General features: G+C 38.3%; 2 protein-coding genes and 1 long non-coding RNA gene across 3 annotated transcripts; all 3 read right to left on the minus strand.

Moving 5' to 3' along the window:
• LOC139140069 (uracil-DNA glycosylase-like) lies at positions 1-5,467 on the minus strand. Its single transcript, XM_070709076.1, is given in 6 exon segments — positions 1-454; positions 2,704-2,851; positions 2,854-2,875; positions 3,391-3,438; positions 4,225-4,421; positions 5,133-5,467. Coding segments are annotated over 6 exon segments (900 nt in total). The 5' UTR covers positions 5,335-5,467; the 3' UTR covers positions 1-171.
• A 2,726-nt stretch (positions 5,468-8,193) lies between these two features.
• On the minus strand, positions 8,194-9,475 carry LOC139140070 (uncharacterized). Its single transcript, XR_011553941.1, has 2 exons — positions 9,123-9,475; positions 8,194-8,579 (listed from the first exon to the last, which is right to left on the minus strand). It is a non-coding gene; the product is annotated as an uncharacterized lncRNA (long non-coding RNA).
• Positions 9,476-10,564: 1,089 nt separating this feature from the next.
• LOC139140071 (elongation factor 1-beta-like) lies at positions 10,565-14,883 on the minus strand. Its single transcript, XM_070709078.1, has 7 exons — positions 14,722-14,883; positions 13,827-13,949; positions 13,089-13,227; positions 12,576-12,645; positions 12,086-12,211; positions 11,672-11,739; positions 10,565-10,836 (listed from the first exon to the last, which is right to left on the minus strand). Exons 1-7 carry the CDS (start codon positions 14,799-14,801, stop codon positions 10,750-10,752), a joined length of 693 nt encoding a protein of 230 aa, XP_070565179.1. The 5' UTR covers positions 14,802-14,883; the 3' UTR covers positions 10,565-10,749.
• Between the last annotated feature and the right edge of the window lie 661 nt (positions 14,884-15,544).

The following is a 15,544-nucleotide window of genomic DNA, read 5'->3' on the forward strand; positions in this document are numbered from 1 at the left end:
TGACTGATAATGGAAGTATGTGATCATGTGATCAAGGATCGCAATTACAGTATTGAGTATAGGGGGAGAAGACTATTGGAAGCAAATACATGTCTATATAGCACAGATTGAAAAAGGGAAAACAGAGCACCCTGGGTAATTTTCACTAAACCCCTGACCCCTTTCCCAAATCTATAAGTCAGTCCAATCAATCTGGCTTTGACCTGCTTTCTTCAGGGCCTTATTTGCCTGGACGAAGCATCCGCAGTTCAAGAACTTATTCAGTGACAGGGGTGAGGGGTGAGCTGTGTTGATGACGTGGTGTTTTGCCTGGTCGATTATTTTGCCTTTCTTTTGAGCAAAGCCACCCCAGAGTATGAAGGCAATATCTCTGCAGTTGTTGTTGATGATCTTGATGACCGCATCAGTGAACTTCTGCCATCCTATCTTGGAATGGGAATTCGGTTGATGTGCTCTGCGAATAAAACAAGATTGGTCATGAATTTTTTACATTTAGTGAATGGACAGAGTTTGAGAAGAGAGCTTTTACACTCTTTGGATTCTTGCTAATCTGGCAAACATTCATTTCTGAAGGCCAATGAACTGCATTTCTTTGTAATTACTTGACATCAAAATATTGCTCAACTTTGTCAGCTTTTCTTTGAATTCTACCCATCAAGGAAGATAGCCTTTTGCAGCAGCGCATCAACATTTATTTGTAAAAGAATACTCAGGTACATTTGAGGTTTCAACTTCATTGCAAATTTTCCACCTAGTCCCCCTCCCCCCAAAAAACTAGCCAAATTACACAGACAACTGAGAATCAGCATCTGAGAGGGAACATTCAGTGCCGTGTATTCGAAAGGATGACATTGTGTTGTTTCTGTGGAAATCCCAATGCCTGTATGCACCACATTTACTTTCTTAACAAATAAACAAGGGCGCGGCCATATGTGAATTAGGCACCTGTTTTATTAATCTTGTTCAAAGTTGCACCTGCTGTTCTAGTCTGTGGTTGATACTACATGTACATACGGACACATCTTTCAGTATGTTTACACATTGACTAATTTTACTTTGAAAGTTAAATCCAGAAAATAACACAAAAAAGATGCAACTGAATATACATCAGGCCATATATGTCCCTCTCTCTATTTAATTCACTTAGCTTTAGATCTATTGGGACACTACAGAGTGTTAAAATGTGTGTCCCTCATACAAAGTATGGTTTGTACATGATATGAAAAGGAGGTTGTTCAGAGGTAGTACCCTATACATTGATGAGAAAATTTGGATTGACAGACAGCCTACCAAATTCAGTAAATGGCTCAATTTGACCTGTGTCTTGCTAAACCATGAACACATTCAGAGCTCTAACCTGTGGTACCTTTACCAGCAATTCTGTACCACAAGGCAAGTGTTGCAATCCTCTTGGTAAAGGATGAGGAACATATTTGACATTGTGTACAGATGTACAAAGTAAGATATAACTGTGATATCTTACAGGTGCAGCCAACGGAGCTATTCATTGAAAAAGCTATTCCTTGAGCACTTTTGAGGGCAGGGGAAATTTTAATTTTGCTTGGGCAGGGGACATATTTTTGGGTTGCAGGGGAGCAAATTTTAGATTTTTTTGCCGGGCAGGGCAGATATCGGTTGATTGTCCTGGGGACAGGGCTTGGCGAAAAACAAGGAGAGAGGGGAAGCTACAGGAGAAGTTGAGCCATGGTGTTTCCGGTAGAAGGCCACTGCAGTATGTGTCTGCATGCATAGAAATGTTAATTTTTAGGGGAAATTTTTTCACAGGGCAGGGAAAAATGGACAGGTTTTCACATCTCGGGGTAGGATAGCTTTATGTCTGCAGGGGAAATGGAATGACAAATATTGAGGGGAATTTTTTGGAGGGAAGGGGAAATCGGCAAGTTTTTTTCGCCACAGGGCAGTGGAGCTTCAAAAATTGACAGTGGGGAGGGGAAACAGGCAAAAATAAGTGGGGAGTGGGTAAAAATGAAGTTTGAGTGCGGGAGGGTAAGTCGAAAAATTTTCAGTGGGAGGGCAAATTATGAACAGCTAATTAATTACCCCCATGACTTAAAATTAGTCAGTTCACATTACTTGTCATGCACAATATATCTTGTCATAGTAAAGACCACTTTAAAAGTGCATTGTTGGTTGGCTGCACCTGATCTTACTTTGTACATTGCTAATCATACCTATCTTTCATGCATGAGAGTACACAGCCTGATTTGCTATAATGCAAAACAAATCATAGTATACAAATTCTGTTGATTATTATCGTGTTTCAGACTGTAGAATCAGTGATCTAACCTACCTTACAAAGGGTATTGTTCATTAAGCTAAGTGTACAAATTAAAATCCAATCATTTGTCTCAGAAATTCCAATAATTACAACTGTGAAATAGGATCACAGGCATAGAAATTTGCAAGCAGACGGTTTTGTCAAACCTTGTCTCCCATAGGAATTTAATCCACAAATTCTGATCTGAGCTTCATAAATTACAGTATTGATGTATACCTATGCAAAATATTGGTATGTCCGACATGGGTTTAGATCTAGGATCTAGATTCAAGCATATCCTATATGGAGTAAGGAGAATTGGAGATTGTACATGATTTCAGATCATTGCAAGAGAGCTGCAATATTTGGGATGTTATTGCTTTTTTAAATGATCAATATTCTTCCAAATCATAGTAATTACTCACTCTACTGTCAGTGTCGCATTTAGGAGTAACACCCCCTGTTCTGCCCATCTTTCCAAGGAGCCATGGTCAGGAGCAGTGAATGTAGGATATTCAATTTTTAACTCCTTGTAGATGTTTTTCAACGACGGGGGAGGAGGTACACCTTTGGAACGGAGAATGCCAATCCCATGGCCTGCAATAATGGAAGAAATACAATTATCATGATGGTTGAAATAAAGAACATATTTCTGTTAATCTTAAGTAAACATGTTCATTCCAACATGCACATCTTTGAATATGTTTGTCCCTGTGAGCTTTTATTGACTGCAGAATATTTCACCATTGGTTGCCCTGTCTTTATAAGCCTGCAGGAGTGGCACAGTTTATTGATCTAAATATTTGATTGTATTAAGCAAGATGTCACACTTTTCCTAAATAATATAAATTTGTAGGATCGTGTAATGATTCAGGTGGCCAAGAACACTAAATGGAGTTTCTGACGGTTAAAGTTTTGCGCTATGAACAGATGTACTATGCGTAGGATTAGAAATGATCAAAAAGCAGGTGTCAAAGTGCGCCCTCTATAGGAAAGGTCCGCAGCTTATGATGATGTCTTCCCAACCACTATCTCCAATGGTGATCCAAGTGCACAGGTGGCAGGTTCACAGACTCTGAGATATTAGTATTTATCAGTTCGAAAACCTTTACCTGTCCGTCATCATGGTAGGGATCTTGACCAAGGATAACCACTTTCAACTGTAAAAAAATAGGGGAAATTCATAAATGTTAAAGTCTTATTTGGCTTTGAGAGTTTCAAAATATATGCGAAATTAATTGGGATATAATCTTGAGCTATAACAAATCTGAGAACACACTAGATTGGAATTCTCAGTAGGGATGTAGTTCAAAAGAAGTTTTTCAGTAAAGTTAAAAAAGCAAAGAGGATATAGATGGTGAGGTGATTTATTGATGAGTCGACAATGTTGTTTTCAGAAGTATCAAAAATCCACTTCATCCACCAGTTATATGATTGGAACTAATTTGGGATAATTGGATGGTGAAGTGATGTCCGTTTAATCTGCAAATGTAAGCTCATCTGCTTTTCTTTTTAAAGGGACATTATCTTTTGACCTTTTTTCACCAATATTGTTGCAAACAAGCAGTTGATGTTGTAGCCTACCTGAAACCCCTGACCCGAGGTTTTTCTACACAATGTAGGCAAGATGGGATGGAAGTTGTCTATGGTTGACCATTTTTTAGATATCTTTCAATAAGTCGAACAACATCAGCAACTGCTCGTTTGCAACAATATTGGTGAAAAAAAGATCAAAAGATAGCGATAATGTCCCTTTAAGTAATACACTTGTTTTTATGTGTAATTTGTAATATTGGAACAATTAGCTATAGGGCACTTAACAATTTTGAGAAATTTGAAAAATATGAAGATCCAATAATTCAAAATCAGTTCCAATTGTGTTCAGTGATTTCAGATGAAAGCCATGTAAAAATTCTTTTGCATGAACATACAACTATAAAGCTTACTTTGTTGAGGGGGGTCAGGTGAAATGCATGAAATATATTTTCTTTTGGTGGAAATATTGTTTTCTTCTTCCTGTATTCCACACCCAGGGATTTTTCTATCTCTTTGAATATGCTGTTTAGTTTTTCATCTTCAGCTAATGCTTCTTCAATCTTTGTTTTCCAGCTGTTCTCCGTCAAGTATGACAGCAAGCAGAGACCTGTTTTATCGAGAAAAGAATATCTGTAGGATCAACTCGACCATTTACATCTTTGAAAGGGGTGTAGGCAAGCTTTTCTTTGCGCCCATAATTTGAGACATAGATTTTTGAGAACTCTCATCATGTCTTTCTGCCCAAATTCCACGTCGTTTGCAATTCCCAGTCACCTTTTTTCAGACGTAGCAGGGCTTAAAAAGTTTGATATTTTATTGCTCTCGGGCTGAAATATATTTTCTCCAACTGGACCACATTGGAAAATATTTCACAGTGTACACGATCCAGCATCTGTCATTAACTGTCAATTTTGAAAATGGCAAGTATGAATTTGTTATAAAAAAAGGATAAAAAAGGACAGCCGTGAATAGTTGTGATATTTAAGTGGTTTTCGGAAGCACGTGACGTTATTATTCACGGGCAGACAACGAATACTCCAAAATGCGGAGAGAAACAGAAAAAACATTATTTTCTCAATGTTAAGCAATTTTGTTCTGGGATTATGCTAAACATGTGCTATAAATGAGTACTTCTAAAGTTTACACTGGTGGCGTGCATTCGTTGTTTTGACAAGTTCGCATAATAAAATAATAGATGACCCCTGTGACCCGACGCTAACTCATTCACTATAACCATGGATAACAAATGACAACAAACGTCGATCTGCAAGACGTTTAGGGCTAGAAGCTGCTCACCGATCACGGTCGTTTACGTTACCTGCAGCATCGGCACTTTTCTTCGTTGCTTTCTTCTCGCTTGGAGCTTTTGGCAGTTTTGCTTTCTTCGGCTTCTTCAAGTTCTTTGCGGGGACACCCTTGGATTTACGGGCAGCCTTTCCTTTACTCGGCGAGGCTGACTTCCTGGGCTTTTTCGCGCTACTAGTCGACAACTGTTTGGCAGCACGTCGTTTTGGTGGCATTGTCAGTCTGTTATTGCCTTAGCAACGTGCAAACTGTTGATCTCCGCTCTGTAATACCTAATGGGCGTCGCGTTGCGCCTGTTTCTGCTGTTTGTTGATGTTGGTTGATACTCTCCCCGCACACACCAGCCAGTGTAGTGAGTACGCCGCCAACCTTGTGTGTCGATTAACCTTCCGCACACATAGTCCCGAGTCGAGACCCTGCCAAGGGACCCAGTCCTGCAGCACTTTGGCAAGTAATCCGCAACTTACAAGGTGCAAAGTGAGCAGAAGTTTGTCAGTAAGGTTCTCTCGAACAACCTGCACCGCTAAGGGATATTATTCGGTGACTCACTGCACAGATGCGCGTATTGATCGTTCATGCCCATCAACGCATTTTCATATATCCTCTTTTGTTCCACTACCGATATATCCCCAGGCTACATACGTCTGACCGTTATACAACTACATAGTATACTAGTTCTCTGATCAGCTGCTGAGACAAGATATATATATATATATATATATATATATATATATATATATATATATATATATATATATATATATATATATATATATATTTATATATACCACAGTCACCTCTTTGGTCTATTCCGCTCTGCTCTATATACTATGCGGCCCATAGACGTGTGTACATTTGCCTTCTACTCAGGCATTTGTACACACGTCTATGGGGCGCATATATAGACGCAGAGCGGAATATATATATATATATATATATATATATATATATATATATATATATATATATATATATATACATGCATGTATATATCTCTATCTCTTCCGGAAATGCCACGTCCACCTGTCGGTTTATGTTATGTTGTATGTTGACCCTAGAACAATGTCACGATTTACGATTGCTTCGGGATACCTACCCAGCTGATGACTCCGCTTTTGAAAGTTTCAATAAAGCAGACAGAGGCCTTAATTTATACCATAAATTTGAACACGTGAAACTCAAATCCAAACCACAGATTGTAAAATTCCGAATATGACATCGCCATTGATTGGTATCTGTACGGGCATGATTGCTGAATATATTTCCAAGTCGAAACCACGGTCGAGAGACTGTATCGGAGCATAGGTATGTTTGTCCTACGAAAAAGGGGAAGATGGTCAAATTGCGTATGCAGATCTCACGAAAGGGGAAAGATGGTAAAACAGTTTGTGCAAACAGTCCAACCAGTTCATAGTACGTGAAAGAACGTTGCACAAAAACCTCAAAAACACATCTTGGATCCCAAATGTCATCTCAGAAACCATCCAGCCCTACACTTGTAATCACACACTCGTAGCGTCAGCTTTCTTTAGGCTCCAGCAAAACTTGAAGGAGCACTTTCTTGGCATATTCAAAAGTTGCGTAGAGCTCAGGAACAGGCACAGAATGATATTTAAATTATAAGACCTTAATGGCGCTTGCCTCGAAATCAAACTTTCAAAATCTTATGATCATTTTTCTCAAAATGTAAAACTTGTCCAACTGTATGCGACTTAAATGTGGTGCTTCGCTAAATGCACATAGGCCCTATAGTCTACAATTCTACATCATAATCATTCATAAGAAAGGAAACAACTTTTCTTTAGTAAATCATGAGCGATTAAAATTCTAAATTTTTGGATGCTTAAAATTACAGCTTCTGGAGACTTATCGGGAATCAAATGTATGGTAAAGCTCCGCCACTGGGCATGTCGTGAATTACGCGTCTTTCTTAGATAATCATGATTATTCATTTTATAATGTATATATAGACCTGTGGTATTAATAAAGGTCAGACTTTATATGGTCGTTCACCGACAAAATCACGTGACAAAAATACACAGAGCTATCTTTGGCCCGTTGCATTGTGAGGTGAAAAGCCTGTCCTTCTTTGACCCGCGGTTTCTCCACCCACTGTGATTGACCTTTGACAAATTAACGTTCATACTCAGGCTGGTGCGTACTTTCAGGTGGTATGCGCCTCGAAAGTGAATCTTTAAATTTTTGTTCAAACTTTCCAAAATGATATTTTCAACCATTATTACTATAAATCAAGAAAAAATCGATAATCAAGCAGAGAGTTTGGTGCTAGAGAAACCAGTTGACTAAACGTTTACCGATATTTGAAATTCAAAATGGCCATCATCCAAAAGTTTTTATTCGAAAAAACTGTGAGTTTTATCTTATTCCAAGAGCTTTAAAATGAGCTCCCACGAAAATTAGAGTCCGAATGTGTCTTTATGGCAGAATGCAACAAGGGGAAAGATAGACTTCCAAATTTTCATAACCTTTTGACCTACCACTTACGGAGGAATCATTTTGAAGCTTTGGGGAAAATAAAATTTTCACAGGCTTTGTTTTATGAAAATTGGAAATTTTTATTTCCCCCTTATAGAGTTAACAAAGGGATGATGGCAATTTTTTATTTCAAATACCATGAAATATTGTGCAATTTGTTTCTCTGGTACCAAAATTTGCACAATGACCCAAATTTTTATTCTTGATTTTGAAAGCTATTGGTCGAAAGCTTGCTGGAGGAAAGTTTGGGTATAGATTTAAGTCTTTCAATTTTGAAGTGCGAACCAACATGAATCGTTTTATCTCGTAGATCGATTCAGACAATTGTGCGGATCGTGGCTGTGAAAAATTTCCTTTTGAGGGCTTTGCTTTCCAGCAAGTCAACACTGTGTCATTGTGCATGCATGTCCTTCCAGTGTGTTTACCTAGGGTAGGCCTCTTCTGTCCATCTATTCATGCGGCCAAAATCGTGCAAGGCTATGTATTTTGGTTGTATTTCCACAGCTAATACTGCAGTCATTACGTTACTGTGATATAATAAACGACATCTCACATACAAAGAGCAGAGATTCTGCAGATTATATGAGTAAAATACTAGTGTATTTATTTCACAAAATGTAGGTTTAACCTAATGAAGATTTTTCATTTTTAGGCTGGTGAAATCTTTGTCAAGTGGAAAGAAAGCTTCCACAATCGTCCTTGAAATGTTCCCCAGACTTTTAATTTATTCCTTGTCGCCAAAAACACATCACTATTGAGTCCTTACATATTCGGGTTCGAAAAACATAGGCATAATACATTCTGCTTAGAATAGTGCTCCATGGTCAGCAACTTAGTCCATTCTTGTAGCAAATGTCTGGACGTCGACAGAGTTCCAGCACTATTTGATTTTCTTTTTTAACTCCATCATCATCATCATCATCATCGTCAACTTCCGGTCCCTTGATCAAGTCAGTCGAATTGTCTGAAAATCGAGGAAAAAAGGAAAATAATTCATAGCGTTTCAGACTCGCTCGGCGTCAACAAACGTGGCGCGACATGCGTCAATCTGAATGAGGTTGGACTACGGAAGACATGTGCAAAGCTATACGTAAAGCATGTGCACGTGGTAGGTAACCTCCGTCATTCTGAAGGCGAGGCGTTGACCTTCGAAAACAAAACTCTTGGCGATGATGGCAGACCGTATATTTTTGCACTGGATAAAACCATATTAAAATTGAGCTGTGATAAAACAACATGCGACAATTATAAAATCCAAACTACCGGTAACATATTGTGTTGCTTAACATGGTAGAACTTTGACCATCGATATCGCCGAACGCTATCTGCAATCTAGTTGCCACGTCGCGTCGTGTCGCTTGGACTATGAAACAACCAGACCATAGAGGCCTCGAGGGTCTATGACAGCACTCAGAGCTGCAGAGTTACTCCAGCTTTGCCATATGGCATGGTTCTCATCTTTCCGTGTGTTACAATGAATCATTCCTCAAACTATAGGTTCCCTTACCTTAATTTTTTGTCTGTTTCTTAAGTTCTTTTTGTTTTTGCTTCTGCTCTGTATTTTGTATCTGAGTGACGGTTTTCCGAACGTCTGCATTTGGATCAGGTCGCTTGTTCTCAACGACTTCCTTTTTCGACCTTCCTTTTCCACTGGAACCACTGTGCACCTTTTCGAAATTGTATTCGTCATATTCGTCGACGAAATATTCAGCGTCTGCGTCCGTCATTTTGCGGGTCTTTCGGCGTGGAAATAATTATAAATCTTACGATGATTGTTGCAACGCACGTACGTATGGAGCTCGGATTGTTCTCACGACAGTATGTGCACGCAGTGATGCTATGTTTACAGTACAATGGCAGTCACATGGTTGAAACTGAAGAGTACGTATATCGTTGCGTGATTGGTCAGTAACCCCTGTCCCAGCTGATTTATAGGGGGGCGCACTATGCACTAGACATCTTGCAATCTGCTATCTTCGCAGCCAGACATGCAAATGATCGGAAGCTCGCGCTCCCAAGTTGGTAGAATGAGAAAAGTCTTTTCATAATGATTATGTTGTTTTGTCTGTTTGCTTTTTAATTACGTTGTTTGCATCTGCTGGCGTTCTTATAACTTTTGACAAATTTTAATGTAAATTTCATCCGTTTTTTCTAACACCTTGATTGCAGCATAGCTGTACATGTACTATTTCAATTTTACTCTGGAAGATGCATTTTCTCGTTCTGGCTATCAACTCAACGTCCCTTACTGGATGTACGATAGTCGTTCCCATAGGGATTGAAGACATGGAAAAACATATCATATTTTATCGATATTCAGTTTTGCTAACAATTCAGCAATGTTTGCAAAACCGCAGGCATCAACTGGGCGTGTTGCTAAATGCCCAACACGGAAACAATAGATTCACCTCGGCACAGTCCCTCTATCAACTGTGACCTGTTATTAAAAGGGGCATATTACACCAAATGACCCACTGTTCCCAGTGTATACCCATAAAATTCACGTCTTGTAAACCATTGTTTTCCATTCATGTTGCAAGTTAACTCAAACAATTTGCTTTCTTTTAATCTATTCAGGAATATACTTCTTTAATGGAAAGATTACATTCAAAAGAAAACTGTCCCTTTACTGTTAATTACCTGTGTGGAGGATTGTCTTCAGATTCATGAGATTAAACAGTTCATTCACAGCTCCTTAGTTGCCTTAGGAGCTTTTACCAAATTTTCTAGATGGGGCACCTGATACATATTTTACCTTATGAGTTGTTTACCTGGGGCCAAGTTTGCTGACCCTAGTTACATTCTTTACACTGCAAACAGCACTTGTATTCACCAATCCATTTGAGTCTTGGAAAGGTAAACTCACTAAGGAGTGAAATTTGGAAGTATACACATTTGCCAATTGGGTTGGCATTCCGTTTACATACTGCTTACAGACACATGACAATATTCTCATTTTACACTGAGGTTCTTTATTGACCTTTGCTTCAAGAAAACACTTTTCCAGATTCAAAGAGGATGGAATCAGTATAATACAGCCAGATGGACTCAGATTATAAGACAAACGTCCAGGTTCATTCATATACTATCAGGTGGTGATGACATGACTATTCACACGGTATCGTCAACATTCCTTAGAGCTTGTTGAACGCCGCGACATCAACAGACTGGACCATGTCTTCATTAGCTGTGATCTCGTCTTCCAAAAATTCTGTACCAACCTGAAACAGAATATAAGTGATGCTGGTGAATAACTGGCTCTGCAGTGTAGCAATATTCATCACACAGCTTTGACATGATCTTGCCCTCTGTTGATGCACACCTCTAAGACAGCATTGAGAGATGAAAATCCTTGAAAATTGTGCAACTCATCACAAAAGTACACCTTAAATCGGACATTTTTAAAATTGAAATGATAATAAAGTCCATCTTTCGCTAAAATCATTATTCGTTCTTGTAAAAGAGGGAACGGAAAATTTTTTTTAGTTACATTTACTGATAAACGGCCCTTTCGATTTTTTCCACAACCACAACAGCAATTTTTTCAACCACTTTCAATAGTATAGTTTTTTACAGTCTGTAGTATTTTTCATTCTTTCACATAATTGCACAAACCATCAAATAGGCAATGTTACTCTTGACTTTGATTCCTTCGCTATATTTTTTTCAACCATGATTTCTTGTTCTACTCCCAAAATCATGTTGAGATACACAGTATTCAGCTTGTCAACTCAGCCTGTACATGTATACACTGCATTGTTATTGTTGTCAAGTGAATTCTGGTCTGGACTAGAATTCAAATGTAAACAATAACAGTGCACTTTACACATATATAGAAGCTATGTTGACAAGCTAAAATAGCAGATATTTCAACATGCTTTTGGGAGTAGAACAAGAACTTACATTTGACATGCAAAATAAAAATAAGGCAAAAATCAACAAACATTAGAGTTACGGGCCCTTTCAAGTTTGATAGGGTCAGACCAAACAATGAAGAAATATATGGTGTTAAAATGAAAATAAAGGCATGAAATATCAGTTACTACTGCTACATACTTTATCATCTTCTATTACACAGGCAATCTGTAGTTTTTTGATTCCATAACCAACAGGCACCAACTTGGCTGTAGGAAAAATGAAATTTAGACATTCTAATGAAAGCAGTTTTTGGCGATGTAGGCAATTTCTTTTTGCTCCCTCTAGACTAACCAGCCACCAAGACAATCAAGGGAAGCTGATAATGAGTTCAATCAAGACTGTTGCCAAAATTGGCACTACCGGTACTATACATCTTCCATGATCTATTTTCCATGAAAAGTTACCTTGTCATCTCAGAAACTGAACATAGCATATGAAAATATTGAGGAAGCAATACATCTGGAGGCTTGCTTTGGTCAATTTCTCATCATGATGTTGAAAATTACACATTTTACAATTGATCTGTGACAGCTCTCTCAAATGAATACTTACATGCTCCCCACACAAGACCATCTGTTTCAATCTCTCTGACTTTCTTTTCAACTTCAGCCATATCAGTTTCATCATCCCATGGCTTCACGTCAAGGATAATCATAGATTTAGCAATAACTGCCTTTTCTGGATGACAAGAACAAAAAGTCGCTTTTTGAGTTTTGCAGTGGATGGATAGATATATAGATATAATTCCATGCATGTATGCATACATAGACGGAGACAAACATACATTAAATACATACATACAGACAACCAGACTGGGCTGTCGTCCTCTAATATGAGCTCATATTGTCATACAAGTACGACAAAAAGTGAAGCAACACAATGCTACAATCCAACCAAATTTTATAATTTTCTGTGCACGACCACCATAACATGTGTTGTCCCATATACCATGACATGAAATTATGAAAGTCTGCTGACAGAATTTAACAAGAGAGAATGAAAATGAAGATGTGCAGAATAATGATTTTCAAACTGCACTCACTTTTTGATTTCTTTTCTTGATATTCCCGAAGACGTTCTTCTTTCAATTTTTCTGCTGCAGCATCAGCTTCCTGTTGAAAAGATCAAAATAGCATTACAGTTTTCACTAACGACAGTGTTTGGACTGTTTGTAATGGAGGGACGTCTTTGTAAATTTAGCCTGTGACAGGTACTTGACAGGTACGGACAAATTTAGAGATCAACTTCACCTACTGGAAAAATACTCTTCTAGCTCTGATGCTGAGGTGTTCAAAAAGGTGAATTTCACCCATACAAATCATCATGGCAAGTTGATGTGGTGGAAAGTATTCAAGTAACAAGTAGGAACACTCATTTCAGAAATTTTGTGCTTTGTTTAAAAAATTAACTAAACCACGATTGCTATGATGTAGCAAAATATACAACTTGTATCCTTTGTCAATGCTTGCAGTCAAAAACAAAAGAAACTGGATCATTTGGAAGAAAACGTTTTGGTAAAGAGAGAAAGAGAGAGAGATTGGTTTCATGAACTTACCTCATCTGATCCAAACAGATCAATATCATCATCATCATCACTGTCATCATCATCACCATCATCACCGCCACCAGCTGAAGCTGCAGCAGGTGTGCCAGCAGGACCATATTCAGCCACTGGTTTCTTTACTCCTGGTAGGCTGAGAAACAAGACCAACAATACTCAAACCGGGAAAAGATGACATAAAATGGAAGGGAAGTATCTCTATACAAGCTTTCCAAGTCAATGTCTGTCAGGCCAGTATGAAGCTAACAGTTTGGCCTGGGTTGATCAGTATATTCTGAAAACTTAAACTATGTGAAGACGGTGGCTCGAGAGGGGTCAGACCATTAGAAGACTTAAGAGATTCTCAGTTTCATTCACAAGACGACTGAAACTAGTGTTGGAGTGTATATCTTGTAATATATTTTTTCAAACATCACAAATCAAAGTTGTGTTTGAAAGCATTACACAGCAAAGAGTGTACAGCATATTACTAAGTTGTCAAACTTGATAACATTGCATTGTTCATACATACAGTAGTATTTACCTTCAGTTACGCACACAGAGTTCTGATTAGTAACTTGGGAATGAAAACAGGAATAGCTGGGGATGAGGAAACCATGCCTAAACGCATCATTTCACAGTCACAATATATTACTCATCAAGAAAAGTGTTTAAAGTTCACTTTGTCTGTTGGTGTCCTATGGCCACAGAATGGATACACTGTGATATGTACAAATCATAACCCTTTCTTACCTATCAAATTGGCTTGCATACGACTTGACATGGTTGTACCATCTGAGGGCATGGAAAAGGTCAGCTGAAGGTGCACCAGACAAGGCTTTATACACAACAACATCAGCCTGAGACACTGTATACCTGTCAAACAGGATTTAATACAGGGAATTTAAATGCCGTGTATGGTAATAGATAATCACCACAGCCTATTAATTAACTCGATTGGGAAAATGCATTTTTCTCTGATAAGTCAGATATAATGCAATCTTCTTTTGGCCTTCTTTAAGTTAACTGTATTTTGGAGAGCTTCCTTCAGTGCTCATATACTATTACAGGTTTTTAAGCATGTATATGCAACATAAACTCAAGTGATGTTTAATAAATTACTGAACTGAACAATAAAGATACAACCATAGGGATCAATCTACTCTTTCTATCTTTCTTTTCCTCTATCTATCTGTCCATCTATTTTGCATAAATGACACATAATGGAATAAATACAATGAAAAGGGGGATATTGGATGTTTGCAGTTGCAGTACAATGGTTAAACAATGGGAGTAGCTCCATGGTTTACTATAAAACTCAATCAGCAACTTAATTCATTTGGAGATAATGGCAAAGGCCAAACTTTCCCAAAGTAATAGCTAATACCAAGAATGAATCGTATGTGTGATGACATACAACAATGCCCCATTGGGATTCTAAAAGAAAAAATCGTGAATACTAGCACGAAACTCTCTTCTATTAATTTTAAAGTTCATAATTTAGGTGAGAGTAGCGCTTGCGCAAAAGACTGAAGCCACTGCCCGGGCGGTACCGACACTGTCAAAACGAGGATCAGTTGCACGGCCGCAATATGCCGGCGACTCTACGGTGTATCTCAATTAAATGATTTCAACGGGTATACCTTACCCTTCAATGTAGCTACGGTCTGCTAAGAAGTCATTGAGAGCCTTAAGGCCGGCTTGGCTCTTCAAGTCACTGAACCCCATGATTTTTAGACGACTCTTTCACCGGCTGGATCAACAGACAACGTGGTCTCGCTGGAGATACTTTGCGAAAGGACCAGACCATAGTTGACCACCTAGAACGTTAATAAAAATCCACGATACTTAATAATACACGATGGAATGCTCATTGGGTTGAGTTGAATTTTTAAGTTATTGGAACCTTTCAAATTATGTTTTTCCCTATTAAAACCAAATATTCCGCAAGCTTCTTGTTCATCTGAATTTCTTCAGTTTCAAAAGTTCGGTGTATAAAGGCAGCCACACAATGGTACGTGGCAGATTAACGGCTGCTTAGAGTGCCTTATACATAACTGACCTCAATCGAAGGAAGTCGGAAAGTACCTGTATATTCCGCAAGACACTATTTATCGGGCTGAAAATTTATGACAAGACTTTGCATTCCGGTGTACTTTTCAAACTTTGTTGCAAACATCAGATTAATGTATTCGAATTAAACACAAAAAGACAATGACATCGCGTTTTGCAGCTCATTTATGCATTTGTATACATAGACACAAAAAACCTTTTAAACGGTTCACCGTTGCTTTCCATTCACACGCGCATTGTACAGTTGTCAATTCAAGGGAATGTCGCCTAAACAGGCTCTAAGCTTGATTTACCATCAAAAGACATTGGTATCACATTAATTAAAACGTTTCGTACAAATTTAAAGAAAAACGAAGATCAATTTATTATCATGTAGGCCTAGGCCTATATGAAAGGAA

This window comes from Ptychodera flava, chromosome 9 (assembly GCF_041260155.1).
Source record: "Ptychodera flava strain L36383 chromosome 9, AS_Pfla_20210202, whole genome shotgun sequence".
Lineage (NCBI taxonomy): Eukaryota > Metazoa > Hemichordata > Enteropneusta > Ptychoderidae > Ptychodera > Ptychodera flava.

Bases quoted from the DNA above. Each gene is read 5' to 3' on its own strand.
- LOC139140071 (XM_070709078.1), bottom strand. From the start codon at position 14,801: ATGGGGTTCAGTGACTTGAAGAGCCAAGCCGGCCTTAAGGCTCTCAAT. The intron at 13,950-14,721 runs GTAAGGTATACC...CCTGTTTGACAG, and splicing joins GACCGTAGCTACATTGAAGG to GTATACAGTGTCTCAGGCTG. The intron at 13,228-13,826 runs GTAAGAAAGGGT...CTTGTTTCTCAG, and splicing joins TATGCAAGCCAATTTGATAG to CCTACCAGGAGTAAAGAAAC.